Source organism: Ictidomys tridecemlineatus, chromosome 4 (assembly GCF_052094955.1).
Source record: "Ictidomys tridecemlineatus isolate mIctTri1 chromosome 4, mIctTri1.hap1, whole genome shotgun sequence".
Lineage (NCBI taxonomy): Eukaryota > Metazoa > Chordata > Mammalia > Rodentia > Sciuridae > Ictidomys > Ictidomys tridecemlineatus.
In genome coordinates, this window is record NC_135480.1 from 97,408,491 (window position 1) to 97,426,503 (window position 18,013).

The 18,013-nt window shown below is 49.3% G+C and overlaps 1 protein-coding gene across 3 annotated transcripts in view; it reads left to right on the forward strand.

Annotated features, from left to right (window-relative positions):
* The first annotated feature begins 4,612 nt into the window (after window positions 1-4,612).
* Zbtb16 (zinc finger and BTB domain containing 16) overlaps window positions 4,613-18,013 on the forward strand; it is a 180,504-nt gene continuing 167,103 nt past the window's right edge. The window contains exons 1-2 of one of the 3 annotated variants that reach the window (XM_005334202.4): window positions 4,613-4,928; window positions 8,001-9,358. In XM_005334202.4, the coding sequence (XP_005334259.1) occupies window positions 8,091-9,358 (1,268 nt within the window). In that variant the 5' untranslated portion in view covers window positions 4,613-4,928; window positions 8,001-8,090. Of the gene's footprint in view, window positions 4,929-5,023; window positions 5,280-8,000; window positions 9,359-18,013 lie in introns of those variants that run through there. The other 2 variants (XM_013362359.4, XM_040285243.2) reach the window with 2 other exon arrangements.

The following is an 18,013-nucleotide window of genomic DNA, read 5'->3' on the forward strand; positions in this document are numbered from 1 at the left end:
CAAAGCTTTGTTAGGAACCCTGTAAAACCTGGCACATGGTTTGTGACACCAAATGAAACACTGTGCTTTTCTATAATAACCTGAGCCCTCCTGCCTGTCATTAAGGGACCTCTCTTATTAAGCATCTCTTTTTTAAATGGCTGCCATCATCTGGTCCCAGTGTACATTAAATCCCATTATAATTATAAACACACTTTCCCATAACATTGGTTGCAGATCTCATCCACACTGCCTACCCCCTCAGGGCATCTTTACACTAATAACAACTCAGATTTGCTATTTGAGTTGACAGCATTAGGTCCCAACACCATTTGCAATATGCTGGGGAGAGAGAAAGAGAGAAGAAAGAGCTTTCTCATTCCCAGTCACAAAGATCTTGGGGTCACAGTGACCCAAGACCTCCAGGGTTAAAAAAAAAGTAATCCCTCCTTTGTCCCTCTTTGAAAAGTCACTTTCTGCCTTGCAGATGAGAGGAAGGGCATACTTGGCATGTGGAAGGGAATCCCTTGTGGACACCACTGACCAGGTCTCCATGGGAAGAAAGAGTGATGATGGAAATTACTCATCTAAGAAGTCATCTTCTGGTTTAGTTTTCTACACATTTAACTAACCAGAACATGTACTTCACCTGATTGTTTTCCCCTCTGCTTTTGGAAGGAGGCATTTAATAAAGAGATGTGAAAGAATCACATTTTTAAAAAGACAAACTCAAAAACTAAAGAAAAGTATCCACACAAACTCTACACTGCTCATTTTTTATGTTTTATTTTAGTTATAATTGGGCGCAATACCTTTATTTTATTTATTTATTTTTATGTGGTGCTGAGGATCGAACCCAGAGCCTCATTCATGCTAGGCAAGCGCTCTACCACTGAGCAACAACCCAAGCCCTACACTGCCTAATTTTTGATATCACTTGGTATCCACGTAGTGGATGTCCACGATGGTGCTCTGAAGAATTGTAAGAAGCTTAGCCTCTAGAAAAGGATACCACAGGCTGGCTTTGTCTTTCCCTAAGAGTCCCCTGGGGTAAAGATCTGGGAATAAAGCGGACAATCCCAGTGGCACCTGAAGATCTCAGTAACAGAGGAGACCACTATTTTCCTCTCAGGGTTTCACTGCTTACACCCTTCCCTGGCTGTGCTTCATTCCCTACTCACCACAAGGTTTTAGAGAAATGCAAAGTAGCTTCTCCCTAAAATATGAAATACACACACACACATACACACACACACATACACACATGTGTGTATGCATATATATATATCACAATAGGAAAATTTTCTTTTAAATTTAAAAAATATCTTTCAGATGATGAGTTGGCACAAAAGAGTTGCAACTTCCCACTCACACTCAATCAGAATACTCAGGACACCTCTCTTACCTTCTTTCTGAGTATTTGTTTAGTTGGCGTTTTACTTTGATTCAAAATTCCCTCCCAACTTCTGCCTGAGATTCTGAGAAAGGGGGAAAGTGTAGAGATTCTGAAGGATCTGCTTAACTAGTGGCTAATCAGAACCCTTTGGTTCTCAGCTTGGAAGCTCCTGCATAGAACTGGCCTCAATGGAGTAAGAGGAGATTGGGGAATTACAAGCTTTGTTTTCTTGATGTACCTCATTGGTGGCTGTACAATCTACAAGGTAAAAGCTTGAGCTGTGCAGCCAGAATGGCCTGATTTATAGAATCACCTCTGATGTTTAATAGATCTACAGTCTTGGGTGACACACTTAACCTCTCTGAGCCTCAGCTTTCTTGTCTGCACAAAAGGGGAAAATAATAGCACCTGCACCCATAGGGTTATGAGGACTGAATAAAACAACATAGATAATATGTTAAGATTCCCAAGTAATGCCTAGAGTGAGTTATTATTCCCATTGTCTCCTTCCTGTATGATCCTTAGTCCCTGATATACCACTCTCTTCTTCCACTAACTGAACTCTGAAAGCCATGGCTTTCCTAGGCATGGCCAGAGGTATATAGGTAAAGTAGGAAATGAGGGAATAAGAAGATTTAGCAATGGAATTCCATCCAAGGGTCAGTTCATCTATTCCTCTGACTCTAGCAGACCTCCCTCTAAGATCAGTCTCTTATTTTTAGAAGATCTGATGTTCCAGTTTCCCCTACCATAGCCTTCAAATACCCTTTGAAATAAAATAAACTGGGGGTGGGGGAGAGAGAGAGAGAGAGAGAGAGAGAGAGAGAGAGAGAGAGAGAGAGAGAGAATATGAATGAATATTCCTTCTTGTCATTTTCCATCCTGCTTGTTTTAGGTGCAGTCATATGAAATCTCTGAACTAGGGATTCTCATCAGCCTTCTCAGGACCCAAGGACATAGCTCTGGCTATAAATGGTGCCGGTTTTGGTGGGGGAGCTGCTGCTGCTTTATCTGGGCCCAATAAACCTTATCAAACTGCTGTGCAGCCAGCCTTCAGCGCTAAGTGGAAATGCTCAGAGCCCAATGCTGGCACTCAGCCCACAGCCTCGCCTGCCTTCTCCCTTTTTGTTACCTTCTCCACCTCTTAAATTCAGGCATTAATCTCTCTTTAACACTTACTAACAAGGGCTGGGCTTTTTAATGGGCAGAGTTTATGAAGCAAGGGAGATTTTCACATAGAGTGAATATGGCATGGGGATGGGGGACGCCAGAGCCGTGGAGGGATTGTTCTTTCTCTTCCATTGTTTTCAGAGATTCTCTCTTTCTCTGATTTGAGGATTAATAGGAGATTAGGATCAGGGGTTAATTGTGTGCTTCTTCTGCTACTGTGCTGGTGGACGTGGACAGCTAGGCAGCAGCTTCTAGCCAGCACCATCTAGGCAGAAGCTCAACAAGTTTAATGACTCCTCTATTTCACAGGGGAGCCTCTATTCCACTCTTCTTTCCTCATATCCAACCACTCTTGTGCTCCTTACAGATCAGTCCTTTCTTGCTTTCTTGAAATCTATTTCCTCTTACAGGCTATAGAACTTGGCTGGAAAAACAGGTTGCCTCTAAAGAGGGATTGTTCTTTACTGTTCACCAAGTGAGTACTCTGGGAGGGGACTCCCCCTGCCCCATGGTTCTATGTTGTCCTATACACTACTGTCGGGTTAAGTTGACTCCTTCCATATCAAAGTGTTGGCCTTTGCCTGGCTTCTGGCTCCCAACTTCTGCTGGTCTGAGCCTTGTTCCAGAAAGTAGGAGACTGGAGTGTCCCTTGCTGGGATGGAATGCCCTGTCCTTGGGATTACCCCACTAAAGTTCTTGTGAACTTGTATCAGTTCCCATATGCAAACTCTGCTGCCTAGACTTTCTCAGCTTTTCACCAGTATTCCCTTCCTGACCCTACAGTTCTTGTGGCTTGGCTTCCGATCTGGAGCAGGGCAGGACTCATATATCAAGATGTAATTCCATGTGGGTCCTGAGGAAAACCATTGGTCCATTTGCCATTCAAGGAAACTACATGCAGACTCAGGACGCTGAAGCCCTAAGTTGCTAAAACCCCAGCCCCTCAGAGGTTGACTATTCTGAGAGCCTTGGATGGCTCTCCACTGCACCCCACCTCACAATGCTGGAGACCTAGTTTGAGGCCAATGCTGGGAAGAGTGCATTCCACTTCTTGTCCTCTACCTTAATCCAGCTCCAGGGAAAAGGGGAGAAGGGAGCTTTCCAAGGACTGCAGAAGGGCAATTGTTCCTTGGTTGCTCTATCTTGGAGTTAGTGTTCTTAATGCCATCCTCTAAAGTGAGGCGACCAGCTGAGAAAAGAACTCATTTTTGAGCGGCTCAGGTCTTTCCCAAGCTTCCACTTGCCCTCAGAAGATCCTGGGCTAAGCAGGAGGCAGGTAGTCAGAACCCGTTTCCATCCAGGTTGCAGGGAGAGGACCGCGGTGTGTGTGTGTTGGGGGGGGGGGGCTGAGCCAAAGGAATGCTCAAGACTGGGCGTGAGAGAAGTTTCTTTCAGGCCTTGATCTCGGCTGTAGCCATGAGACAACTAAAACGGCGTGCCTCTCCCTCGACCCTAGATCTCCGCCGACCCTTTGGTAACTGGTTCAACAGAGCTAGCAAACTCTACCCCGAGACTTCTTGAAATCCGAAATCTGGACACTGCAGGCGGGCAGCAGCCGGAAAGCAGAAGAAGCCTGGGCTGGGGCTGCGAAAGCGATATTTTAAAGCCGATATCGAGGGTATTGGGGATGCATTCCAGAGCCCCGAGGAAAAGTGAAAGGCGAGATGACACTTACTGAATTGGGGTGAACATTGGAACCCGGGACTAAACTGTGCGCTTGAGCAATGGAGGGAGGAAAACTAAACCCGTGTGCAGTAGAAATGAAAAACCTGCGGAGAAGGTTTAGAAGGTGAGGGCAGCTCTTCGCCTCTCATCCCTAGGATCATATTAAGGGTTCCGAGTCCCTTACACTCTTCTCCACTAGCGTCTCGGTCCTCTCAGCTTGGCGGGTGAACGGCCGCTGGCGCCCCAGCAGCAGCTAGATGTCAGGCGAAGCCCGGAGCGCTGAGCGCGGGGAAGGGAGGGGAAAGGAGGGGTGGGGCGGGGAGCGCGCACGGGCTCGGCCAGTACGGGGGTGGGGTGGGGTGGGCGGGCTGAGCCCGGGGACAGCGCGGGAGGGGGGAGGGAAGGGGGGCAGCTGTGGGCAGGGAGCCGGGCTCGGCCGCCAGCACTAAAGATGGAGAGGCGCCGGGGCCTCGCAGAGGAGGGGGCTCAGCGTTGACGTGGGACGCGGCGGAGGCGCCGCAGCCGGTGGTGATTTGCTAACCTCGAGGCAGAGAGGAGTTGAGGGCGATGAGAGCGGGTACTGCGAACTGCCGGGCGACGCCGCCACTGCCGCCGTGATACCGAAAGCAACAGTTCTCCAGCAACACCCCTCCCCGACATAAGCACACACCCCCCAGCAGGCTCGCACACCCATCCCACAGCACCCGGCTCGGCAACGGTGAGTGGGGGGCCGGGGAGGGGCGCACCGCCCAGCGAGCACCTCGCGTCCGGACGCCCTGGGGCTGGAGAGGTCTGGGGGGGCGCGCTCGCTTCGGCCACTCGGCTGCTGGGCTTGTGCGTGTTTCCTTCCTGCTGCTGCAGCCGTCGCCGCCGCCTGTTGGGGTCAGCTAGAAGGGGGAGCCCCGGCTGTCAGCTTGAGAGCAGCTGCCTCCCCAACCCTTCCTCTCCAGGGCACAGTTCGGGTGAGAGGTGGCGGGCAGAGTGGTCTGCTGGAGCTGAGGGTGTGAGCGCAGAGTCGGGGATAGGGAGGCTTTGTACAGCCAAGGGCCGGCGGAGGAACCGAGGGCTGGTGGGTGCTCATATGTATGCGGACCGGTGTACCGGCGTGAGATAGGATTGTGGTTTATTTATTTGTGTGTTTATTCGCTGGCCGGCTGGGAAGCTAGAATCAGAGGAGCTGACGAGTGGATTTGGAGGCGGAGGGGAGCAGGACCGGGACTCGCCTGGGTTTTCTTTCTCTTTGGAAAAAAACAAAAACGTGGTGGGCTCTTTTTTCTTAATTGGACTTGATCCCTTTTTGCAGGGGGTGTGGGGGGAAAGCTCCATAGACTCTCCAGCGCTGCGGGCCCTCCTCGGCTCTCGGAGGGACTAGCCGTAGCGCCGGAGCTCGCCGTGCGCTCCCGGCAGCGCACTGTGGGTGCCGGGGCTCTGCACCTGATGCGTTCCGGGATGCCTTTCCCACCCTGGCGCTCCTGAGGCTCGCTCGCACAGCCCCTTGCACACTCCCGCACGCGTTTGAAATGCGCACCATCCTGCCGGGCTGCGGACTCACTGAAACGCACAGATGCGCTCCGCACCGACTTGCTCGCCTGCTACCCTGTACTCAGCTCCTCGGCCTCGCGCGCCGGCAGCTGACGCGGCCGCCAGAGGCCGGGGACCCTGCTGTTCGCTTCCCGGGGGTCATGGTCCTGGATGGGAGAGCGAGGGCTCGCTGCTCCTCTCACTTTTCCCCCCACAACTCGCTTCAGGGCTTTTGTGCTGCCCCTTGCCGCGGCGCCGCGTCCTCCGCCTCGCCGCCCTCTCAGCAGCGTCCAGCCCGCCTGGACTCTCGCTTTTTGCCCAGTTTCTTTCGATTTCCTTCGGTCTTAGTTCGGTTCCCTTTCAGGCGTCTGAGTCCTGGGGAAAAGTTGCTTCCCCAAGTTTGCCAAAGTCGTCTGAAAGTCTCGACTGGGGTCGCTGGGAACTAGAGGTGTGTGAGAGTGCGATCGATCCTGAGGGCCCCAGTGGGTTAGCACCGGCTCCCCCCAACTCCCCCGCACTGCCCGGCCGAACGCTGCACCCAGCGCTGGCCGGATCGCAGGCGCCAAGCGGCGGGTTGGGGAGACGGCTGCCGTAGCACCCTGATTTCCCTCCTGACCTCAAAGGTTCGTTTTGAAGAAGGAATTCAGGTAGCCAACCCTCTATTCTTTTGGCTTCTCCCTAGTTCTCTGATGTCTGCTAGAAGGCAGAGTGGCAAGGCGTGGATGAATGGAGTCCCACCCTTGATGGCCTCAGACCCAACCCTGGGGTGGGCAGCAAGGGTCTGGACCAGCCGTCTGGTTAACCCTTTCTGGTTGAACTTTGCGGCTCCAGAACTCATGGGTCTTCTTTCTAGTGTGAAGGCAAGCAGTGTGACGAGTATTTATTTGGTCTGTCCACCCTGCTCCCAGGCCAGTGACTTCAATATTGTCCTCAGCTAGGCAGATGCTAGGAGAGACCTGGCCTGGGTGGCTTATCACACCCTAGAGGGGGTTCAGAGTTCTGGAGCCTTTTTATGATCCAGGACAGGCTCTGGGAGAGATCTTTGTTTCCCAGCCTCCTCTTCCCAATACTGGTTGTAACTTGCACCTAGATGTTGTTGGCCAGTATCACTTCCAGTGCCCTCTGAACCATGTCCACATCAATTGTTGCTTCTGGTCACAGGACTTGCCGCTTCCTGGGAGTCAGTGGGACACACTGGAGTTCATTCCCAGCTCAGCATTAGCATTCCTGACTGTAGGGGAGCATATTTCCTACCATCTCACATTGCCTTCATCACCCCGCCTCCTTCACATTTTAGATCTTTCTGTCCAGCAGGCACTTGGGGGCAGGAGAGTAAGTACAGCATCTCATGTAACTGTGTGCAGGTGTATTAACACTCTCCCTCTGGCTGCTACAGACACATATGCAAGATTTTGCATTACATATATGATGGCTTTGAGGCATCTGTGGATAGGAGTGACCCTATTTAACACATATATGTTAAATATATATATATAATATATATATATACACTATATATATATGTTAACATAAATATGTTAACTATATATATATACAAAATATATATATTTATATATATATATATATCTATATGGCCCTGATTAACATATATATGCTCCTGTTACTGCCTAATGAAGGGGTCAGGGCATGTTAGTCTTTGCCCCCCCTGATTAGAGTGGAAGGACAGGGGCTTAGGAAGGCCCTGACTGATGGAGAGAGAATAGGCCTGGGGAGGAGAGTTCATTGCCCATAGATTTCTGTGGGCCACAATTGCAGTCTGCTGGCCCCACCTGGATTTGAATTTTCAGTGAGATGAAGTTTGAAAAACTTTGTTTTGATGGTGAACTTTGCTGTACAGGGGGTTGAGAGTGAAGTTGAGTTTTTAAGTTGACTAAAGGAAGGGATTAAAGTCTTGTTAATTTTAAACAGGTGCTTGCTTGGGCATCTCCTTATGAATGTTGGCTTTGCATGGGAAATTCCTACTCTTAGACTTGAAGAATGCTCAGGACTCACTATCATTTTCATTTTATTTCACCTAATGATGTCATGGAGCAGCAAATTAGGCATATGCTGTGGCAGAGCCTTCTCATCATCTCTGAGATTTCAAGGCAGATTTGTAGATTTCTAGGAAGCTCCTTCCATTAAATCTCTAAGATTTGCTGGGAGCTTGGCAGGATGGGGGCACATTGTAGTGTTTGAGTTCTTACTCTTAGGGACACTTACAAATCAGCTGTTGATTCTCTCATCTCTTTTGTCTCTTGTTCTCCAGCCCTCTCCATTGGCCCAGGAAGCCCATCCTGCCCCACCACGCAGAGCACAGAAGGAAAGAGAGCCTCATGCCTGAACCGAGGGGAGCGCCATGGATCTGACAAAGATGGGCATGATCCAGCTGCAGAACCCCAGCCACCCCACGGGGCTGCTATGCAAGGCCAACCAGATGCGACTGGCTGGGACTTTGTGCGATGTGGTCATCATGGTGGACAGCCAGGAGTTCCATGCCCACCGGACAGTGCTGGCTTGCACCAGCAAGATGTTTGAGATCCTCTTCCACCGCAACAGCCAGCACTATACTCTGGATTTCCTCTCCCCAAAGACCTTCCAGCAGATTCTGGAGTATGCGTACACGGCCACGCTGCAGGCCAAGGCAGAGGACCTGGATGATCTGTTGTATGCAGCTGAGATCCTGGAGATCGAATACCTGGAGGAGCAGTGCCTGAAGATCCTGGAGACCATCCAGGCCTCAGATGACAATGACACAGAGGCCACCATGGCTGACGGCGGGGCCGAGGAAGAAGAGGACCGCAAGGCTCGGTACCTCAAGAACATCTTCATCTCGAAGCATTCCAGCGAGGAGAGTGGGTATGCCAGTGTGGCTGGACAGAGCCTCCCTGGGCCCATGGTGGACCAGAGCCCTTCGGTTTCCACCTCATTTGGTCTTTCAGCTATGAGTCCCACCAAAGCTGCAGTGGATAGTTTGATGACCATAGGACAGTCTCTCCTGCAGGGGACTCTTCAGCAACCTGCAGGGCCTGAGGAATCGATGCTGGCTGGGGGCGGGCGGCACCCTGGGGTGGCTGAAGTAAAGACAGAGATGATGCAGGTGGATGAAGTACCTGGCCAGGAAAGCCCTGGGGCAGCTGAGTCCAGCATCTCAGGAGGCATGGGGGACAAAGTTGAAGAAAGAGGCAAAGAGGGGCCCGGGACACCCACTAGAAGCAGTGTCATTACCAGTGCTAGGGAACTGCACTATGGGCGAGAGGAGAGTGCTGAGCAGCTGCCACCTCCCGCTGAGGCTGGTCAGGTCCCCCCTGGACGACAGGAACCCCCAGCACCCACTGCAGAGAAACACCTGGGCATCTACTCTGTGTTGCCCAACCACAAGGCTGATGCCGTGTTGAGCATGCCATCTTCGGTGACTTCTGGCCTCCACGTGCAGCCTGCTCTGGCGGTCTCCATGGACTTCAGCACCTATGGGGGCCTGCTGCCCCAGGGCTTCATCCAGAGGGAGCTGTTCAGCAAGCTGGGTGAGCTGGCTGTGGGCATGAAGTCAGAGAGCCGGCCCCTCGGGGAGCAGTGCAGCGTGTGTGGGGTAGAGCTTCCTGACAACGAAGCTGTGGAGCAGCACAGGTAGGCCCTGCCCCTGTCCTGCACCTGCAGCTGGACTTCCGGCCCTGACACCCTCCCTCCATATCCTGGCTGTTCCCAAGCCTGGGGGACTAGTTCCCCTCTCTTCCTTGCCAAAGAATACCTCCTTCAGTGTCCTGGGGGGCGGATATTTCAGATGGTGGTGAGGGAAAATGGTTTTTTTCCAGACTCTTCCCTCTTTTTGATTTGGGGTTTCTGTTTCATCTTTCTGCTGCTTGGCCTATACTTATTTCCCTGGAGTAACTGATAAAGTGGAAGGAAAGAGAGGAAGAAGTGGGTTTCTGAGGGTCTCTCATGACCCAAATCTGGCAATAGGAACAGTCTCAGGTTCTAAATGGCCTTCCTGGTAAACAGTTCCCTCGATACTCCCATCCCTTGCTCATTCTCTGTTCTTGTGAACACATTCAGGGGGAAAGGATGGGAATAAGAGTCTTGGTCTTGCAGCCTGTGGTCTCACCCTTGCTCACATTGAACTAAATGCTACTCTGATCTATTATGGGCTTCCTCTGGCTGCCCTTTGCTTCTCTGTGAAATAACCTTTCTTCGAGTTCATGACATGCTTGTTCAGTGTCACTTCCTTTACCTGAAATTTCATTTTTGTTACAATTGCCCCTTGAGGTAGGTAATTTTTTTTTTTTTTTACATAGGAAGTTGCTAAGACTCAGGAAAAAAGTCCCTTTTTCCAGGGTCACATAGCTAGTAAGAGGCAGAGCTGGATTCAAATTCAGGTTTTAATCTCCTCCTACTTTGCTGCCTTTTGGAGTCGTCTGGGCTGGAAGAGGACCAAGGCCACAGAACGGAGGGTCCTGACAATTGCTCTTCAGAAGTGGAGTAAATGACAGAGGGAATAAGTAGCAGGTTTGGTTTTTTTCCTGTTTCTGTCATAAAATGTAGGCCTGCCATTTTGCCTTCTTGTCTCTGAGCCTGATGAATGGTGTCCACACATCCAGCTGTCAGTGATAACGTTTCCCTTTGGCCTGCTGTTGGGTGATCTTGGGTGGGTTTTCTGCTTTGGCCCCCACTCTCCCTCACCCCCATATCTGTGTGCTGGTTTAGGTGTGGGGGATGTGAGGGGGTGGATGGAGGCATCTGGAAGCGATCTAATCACCCTTAGCCGCAGCACGCTCCCGTGATGCCTGATTGGCAGCTCTGAGACTTACCTTGTGGAAAGTTGTCACTGAGCTAAAAGTAGCCGATATTTTTCCGGTGGGTGCGAAAAATAACTGCCACGAATGTGTGTCTGTCTTCTTGATTCTTATGCCTCTCAGAAATAGACTGAGGTCATATTTGTTTTTGCTCAAACTTTCCTAAAGAGGAAACCCCCTCCCCAAACTTGACCAGATAGGTCTATCATCTCCGGATGTGAATTATTTCAACTATGTGCTATGAGAAATGGGGCATGGTGGAAAGCAACTTTTTCCTGGTTCTCATCAAGTCCAGGTTGTTTTTTTCTACCCAAGAAGGCCATAGAGGACATCATTCACTCTCTGTGCGAGTTGCAGGTTCCCCTTCAGTGGGACCCTCCGCCATGTTATCTCCAAAGAGCCTGGGTGGTGTAATCCTCTGTGTCTAGTGGTGAGAGTTATTTAAATTTTCGGAACTTTGCTTTACTCACTTTCTAAAATGCAGATGGTCCTCAGAGCTGGTGCTGAATTAATGAAGTAAAACCTAGAAATCACTAGAGTTATAACTGACATACAGTTGCTATGAAGGTGAAGAACTGACCCTCTGTCTCCCATCTGATTTATTTATTTTTGGGTATTGGAGATTGAACTCAGGGGTACTCGACCACTGAGCCACATCCCCAGCCTTATTTTTTTTGTATTTTATTTAGTGACAGAGTCTCACTGAGTTGCTTAGCACCTTGTTTTTGCTGAGGCTGGCTTTGAACTCACAATCCTTCTGTTTCAGCTTCCTGAGCCACTGGGAGTACAGGTGTGCACCACCACACCTGGCCTCCATCTTATTTTGGCCTTGCCTCTGCACCATCCTCATGGGCTCAGTTCTAGTGTGTAGTATCTGCAGCACCGCCTTGTACTGGGCTGTGTCATCTGTGTGGTGCACAGAGATGTCCCTGTCCTCATGAGCTTGCTATGGTGAGGCACCATCCTGGAATCCTGAAAGCTGCTGACAGGAAGAAGGTGCTTTTGACTGAGGATGGAAAGTCAGCCACTGCAGCCTGAGAAGCTGGACCTGGGGCAGCACCGCGGATGGAAAGGTCTGGGGGTCTGAAGAAATGCAGGTGGGGAGACTTGACTTTGAAGTCAAAGTCCCCAATAGATGCACTTTGTGGGAAGTTGTTTTCTCTCCCTCACCTGCAAAGTGCCAGGATTAATGTGCTACTTCCTTGTTTCCTACTCTTCTCTGCCTTAGCAGGATGAAAAATGTTCTAATGGGAAAAAAAGTCATCAATGTTACCAGTACAAACAAAAAGGCAAGAAAAAAAAATCAGTGGGTGATTTTGATGCCAACAAAACTGTGGAATTGGCTGGAAATATAACAAAGATGACAGGCTCCAGGGTTTATTTTATTTTAAGCCAATAGTGTTGGTACCCAGCAGTTATGCTTACTTTGCAGAGGGAGAAAGGGCAGAATGCTGGGAATTAGGCAGGAAGTGGGATTGGTTATGGAATCCCATACATAGGTTTTCCCTTGCTTGACCCCAAGCTGGTGTGGAGTGAGAGGGGACCTATTGACTGGACAGATGGGTGGAATGAAACTTAGCAAAGTTATGTATCATGGAGCCTGAGGTTGATGGCAAGATGTGAAAGCAGTGTCCAGTGTAGTCACAGATGGATGGGAAGAACCGAGGACCACTTGGGGCTTACTAACTTAACGGAACCAGAAGGAAGCCAGACAGAAGATCTGATGGATCTACACCATTCTCCAGGCAGGTGAAGGAGATGCTCTGGACCCCTGAATCTACCCTGGTGGGCCCACATTACAGCGGATAGTGCCTGCAGGAGGAAGGGCCATATCAGTTTTTTGCAAGACAGGACTTTCCCCATTTAGGCTCGGTTTCTTTTCTTGTTCTCACTTTGAAAGTGAGAATGGAGCAGTTCTGCATGTGGGCTCGTGTGGCTACGGTCTAGGGCCCAGCACAACTGGGCCCAGGTGCACTCTTGTTCTTAGCATTATGCACATGAGGGCTAAGATCATAGGAAACAGCACAGTTGACTTAAGTGAGAATACAGTCCTCATTTGTGGCCCTCAGTTGCCCTAGGCTCATAGCATACACCATGGATTTAATGGGTTTCTAGATCTAATGCTTCAGAATCAGTGGGGTCTGGATCTTTACAGGAGCCTTTGGCTCTTACAGAGACAAGCCCTCAGATGAGCAACAGGGTGCATCCTGCACAGGCGGAGCAGGAACCCTTGCCTAGTTCTTGTGGGAATGCTCAGGAACCACAGAAATGGGCTCAGCCAGCTCCCTGGACCACGTGTCAGCCCTTCTCACAGGCTTCTTGGGGCTGGCCAAGGGTGCTCGAGTCATGTGCCTGAGATGTCAAGAGTTCTGCCTGGCCCCCAGCCTTAGTCTCTTTCAGATGGCCAGATGCTCTGTTTTCAGTGGTGGACTCATGTGGAGAGCCAACCACCATTGACCTTGGTTTAGGCCACTTTTGGGAGGTTAGCAGTAACTCAGAACTCTTGCCCCCACCCTTTAAAGGTTGTACCATTTTGATTTTTACTTATTTCTATGTGGTGCTGAGAATGGAACCCTGTGCTTCACACATGCTAGGCAAGCACTCCACTACTGAGCTTCAACCCCAGCCCACCCCCCCCTTTTTTTTGTGCTGGGGATTGAACCCACGGGCATTTTACCACTGAGCTACATGCCCTTTCTTTTTATTTTTAAATTTCGAGATTATGTTTCACCAAGTTGCTTAGAGTCTAGCTAAGTTGCTGAGGCTGGCCTCGAACATGCAATCCACCTGCCTCATCCTCCAGAGTTGCTGGGATTACAGGTGTGCATCACTGAGCCCAACTTTTGGTTCCCTTTCATGGTTCTGCCAGGAACCTCTGATGTCATCCCAAATTCTGTTTGGAGCAAGCAGTGCTGTAGAATAATGATAGCAACAGCAACAATATTAATAATGCCCTTATCGTGGTAGCACTTTGTTCTTTGCAAAGCACCTTTAATGACTTTATCTCTCCTAACCTCACAGCCTGCCCTAAGGGGGGTATAGGGCCTTAATCTCAGTTCTGTGATTATGAAGTCTGAAAAGCTGTGAAAGCTAAAAGGTTTTGTGTAAGTTTGCAGCAAACTCATTTAGTAGCAAAACCTGATCAGAACTGATGTGAGGCTATATTTATCCCGCTTATTTTGAATATTCATATGTTTTGCTGCAAAAATATTAATGTGTTTGATTACAGAGTGCTGCCCTAGACTCTCCTGGAGCTGTTAAACACAGAGGCACCAGAATGCCTTTCTAAAATCTGAACAAATCTGGTTTTGGATAAGGGATGGATAAGGGTTTTGGATAAGGGATGATGGACCGTTTGGGGCTTGAATTTATAGATAGGGAAAATGAGATTTGGAGCAAGCAAGTGACTTGCCCATGGTCACACAACTATAAATGGATAGAGCTGGGCACTCTGCTTGCCTCCTAGTTCACAGTCCTGGACACTCTACTGCAGACCATATAAGAACATGGACAGTGCTATTCTGGGTCAGATCCATCTGACCTAATCTTTGGTTGCCAACACCATCCCTAAGATACCACCGTTGGAGCTTGCAGCCATCTTCCTTGACGTCAATTCTAAAGGTCAGGTGTATATAAGCTTCTCTTAGTAGCTATTTATGGATGCTCTGTCATTCACAGATTTGCCCAAATCGTTTTTGAATCCATTTATGTTTCCAGGAAGTATCCTTTTTTGGGGGTGATGAATGACTTAAGTTTGTAGCTTCCTGGGCTCCTGGAACCTGGTCTTTTGGAGAGCTCTTTGGTTGTGAGGCTCGTAAGGTGGCAGAGGTCCCGTAGTGGGGTGCCCAGCTGTGGTGGAGGCCAGGGATCTAGACTCAGCTCGGCATTTTTTTTTTTTTTCAGTTTTATCACAGTGGTCAATTCCTCTTCCACCTTGAGCTTTGTTTTCTTCCTTTGTAAAACCTAGGTGCTTGGATGAGCTCTTTATTTATTTTTTTTAACCTCTCATGTACCTACCCACTTACACCTGCATGAAGCCCTTTTGGTTAATTGCATTCTGCTTGGTTTTGGTGTCTGGATTGACTGGTTAGCCCAGCCAAGATGGGGGTCAGTTTGATTTTATTCTGTCTGCTCGACTTCGTTTTTGAATACTTTAACCTGCTTAGGGTTACTGAGCCATCTGGAATCTAGACTGAACTCTTGGAACTTTTGAAGATGATTTCTTTTATTTCATTTCCAATAGAGGAAAGTTGCCTACTCTTTCATCTCAGTGAGAAGTCCCCTTATAATTTGCTGTCACTATTGAATGGAGCCGCTAATTGCTGGGGTGGCGGGGGATGGGGGAGCTGGAGTTTAGCAACACTTTTCCTCCTATGTGTTCTAGGAAAACTATTATGAATCTTTAAAATGTCATTATCCTAAACTGTTAAAATCAAATTCCATTTGGAGCTCTTTGATTTCTTGCTAATTCAGGGGAAACACATTTCCAACCACTTTAATTTTTTTTTTTTTTATTAATGACTTTAAAACAAGTTCAACTGAAAGCCCAAGAATAAGACTTAAGAGCCTTGCTAAATGAATACAGGTGTGCCTTTGTCGAGTTCCTGAATTTTCCATGATAACTGAAGGTTTTCTCAGGTTCCGGTTCGGCTGTATTAGGTGAAAGGGCTGACTCTTTGGCAGTTATTTTGATAGAAAAAAAAATTGCCATGTGTTGCCATTGTACCTCCAAATTCATGTTTTATACGAACATGGTGTTGTGCATTTTGATTGTCTGGGTCAGAATCCTGAGTTCACTACTTACCAACTGTGGGGACTGTAGTTATGTTACTTAAGCTCTCTGTGCCTGTTTGCTCATTTGTAAAATGGAGATAATGACAGAACCTACTCATGGGGTTGTCATGAGGATCAATCAGTAAATATTTGTCCCGGGCATGGAGTGGTGTGTGTGTGCTCCATGGCTGTTTGTTGTTTTCCCATTGCTTCTATGAAGTGGTTCGTGCTAGAAGTTCAGGCCAAAAGATGGGTTCATGTTGCTCTAGACCCTTCTTTCCCCGGAGGCTGTTCTTCTGCATAGAGTGCCAGTCCATCCAGTGCTATTAAACTGCTGCCTTGGGCACTGCATGTTTAGGACAGAGACAGGGTGCACCTGCACCTTCCCTGGGAAGTGGATCTCTTGTACTGTGGTGGCCAGGGTACTCTTTGTCCCATTGACCTGAGGCCTGGTGAGTCATCCAGTCCTCGTTTAAATTTAGCTGGGCAGTGCTCCACCAGGGTCAGGTCCAAATGCAGCTCACCCATGCAGTGTCCTGTTGTCCATGCACGTGGCCAGGCATGCAAATCACTGTGACAGAAGAGGGATGGCCTCAGAGACCACCTTACTGAGGGGGATCTGGGGTTGGGGGTGGTGCTGGGTGGTCTAGAGCTCCTTCCCTTGGGACACTTTAGAGTGGGATCCGCAGCACCGTTTCCAGTGCTTCACCTACAGGGCTCTATGCTAAGTGCATTCCCAATCAGGGTCTCCTTCAGCCCTCTAGCTGCTCTGTAAGGGGGAGTGTAAGTTTTACATCCCTGATGGGCCAAGCAAAGCCAGAGAGGTTAGAGTCCATGGTAAAGAAGGGAAGGTGCCAGATTGGTGTCCAAGTGTTCTGGCTCCATGCTCCTTGCAGCTGGGTGACCAGGACTGGCCTCCTGGGTTTGGTGAGGATGCTGCTTGCAGCAAAGGGTTCAGGTCATTGGGGGCCCAGGCCACATAGGTCCTAGGAGTGAGTACTGTGTCATCTCTTACTAACACAGAGACCAACTTCTAGGGATAGAAGGCTTTTATGCTGACGTGAGAAACAGAAAAAGGGAGAGAAAAAGAAACCCATTTACAAAAATAAAAATCCCATGCTGTTAATTTCGTGCCAGCATAATCAGAAATTCCCCTTTCTACTGTTTCCCCTTAAAAGCCCCGCTGTCCTTATTATGCTGGCTCAGTCTGGAAAAACTATGGCTGGGTTTTGCCTACGTGGGGCTTATCGCTGCAGCTGCGAGGAGGGGATCCGGTACTTTATTGTCAGCATGGAAACTTTGGCTAAAGACTCAGAAAAACCTGCTTCATTCTGAATCCCCAATTCCCTTCGCACCCTGTCCTCAGACCTGATTTTCTTCAGTGTGAACAGATTGCATTCAGTGTTGCAGTAGGAAAGATGCAAGTTAGGCAAGAGAAAGAACTTCCTGAAACAGTAAGGTATTACTGAGGACATTACCAGAAGACTCAATCACAGGCAGTTTGATGAAGAGGAAAAATTCAACAATTTTCAAGTTGTCCCATCTTTAGGTCCATTTAGAGCCCCCAGAAATAAGAAATAAAGATACACAGATGTGCACAGAAACCACCTACCCCCCATGCATGCTAAAAGAAGAGGAGCACGCCATCACACCATCATCTCTGATAGACTTGGGCTTGAATGCTGGTGCCACGGTGTGAATTTGGGGAAGTGACAGCTCCGAGCCGTCACACCCTCTGCGAAGTGAGGTTACCCCTGCCTCTTGATGGCTTTCTCAAACATATTAAAGAGATCACTTGTAACTGGGAGCTCACAGCGGGGACTCAAACGTGAGGCGGCCTCCCTGCCTCCAGCTTCCCTTGTGACCCCATCCTGACAAGGGAGCCACCGAGCCCCCTGCCACCCTCGCCCACGTCGCTCTCTAAGTGGATTAGCTGAGCGTTGTGATCTTAATGCCATTAGGGCTGTTGGCACGCTCTCCTTGCCATAGTGAGAAGCAGATGTGGCCGAGCGTAATGGCCCTCAGGGTGATCCATCAGGCCTGGAGTGTGGGGGGAAAACATTATTAGTGTTAATTTGGGGGAGTCTTTTATGGGAGCTGGGGGAAATGTGGAGGGATTGTTGGGAATTTATGTATTTAAGCCATTCGGCAGGTTAGGTGCTTCAGGGGTGTAGAGGACTAAGCCCCACTCCTCACCACCCATTTCTTTAAAGAAGGCCCCTCCCCAACCCCTGAGCCCTGGCCTGATTGCTTCCAGAGTTGGAGCGACAACTTAGCAGGCTCTTGTTTCTTGCCGATGTACCTTATTAGTAGCACCTGGCATCATAACCCACTAATGGGAACCAGCGCTCTCCTCCTGCGTGGCCAGTGACAAGTAGCCCTGTCAGCCGGAGCTCGCCGTGCGAGGAAGTTCTTATTAGCTTTATGGTCGGGAGAACTTGTCCTGTTCAGGAAATGAATGTTGCCGCTAAAGGTCCTCGGCCCTGACCCTGGCGGCATAACCTGTGCGGGCCGGGGAGACCCCGCGCAGGATGCTTGGGATTTCAGCCCCTCTCTGGTTCTTGTCATATGTAAAGAAGGAATCATTGTGGTATGTTGCAGCCTTGAACTTTTGATTTATGCTCTGAGGGTAACTTAACTGTTTCCATGCCTGGATGGCTGTGCGGTGACAGCAGGGAGCGAGAGGGAGGGGAACCAGGGGGAAGGAGAGACCCCCCAT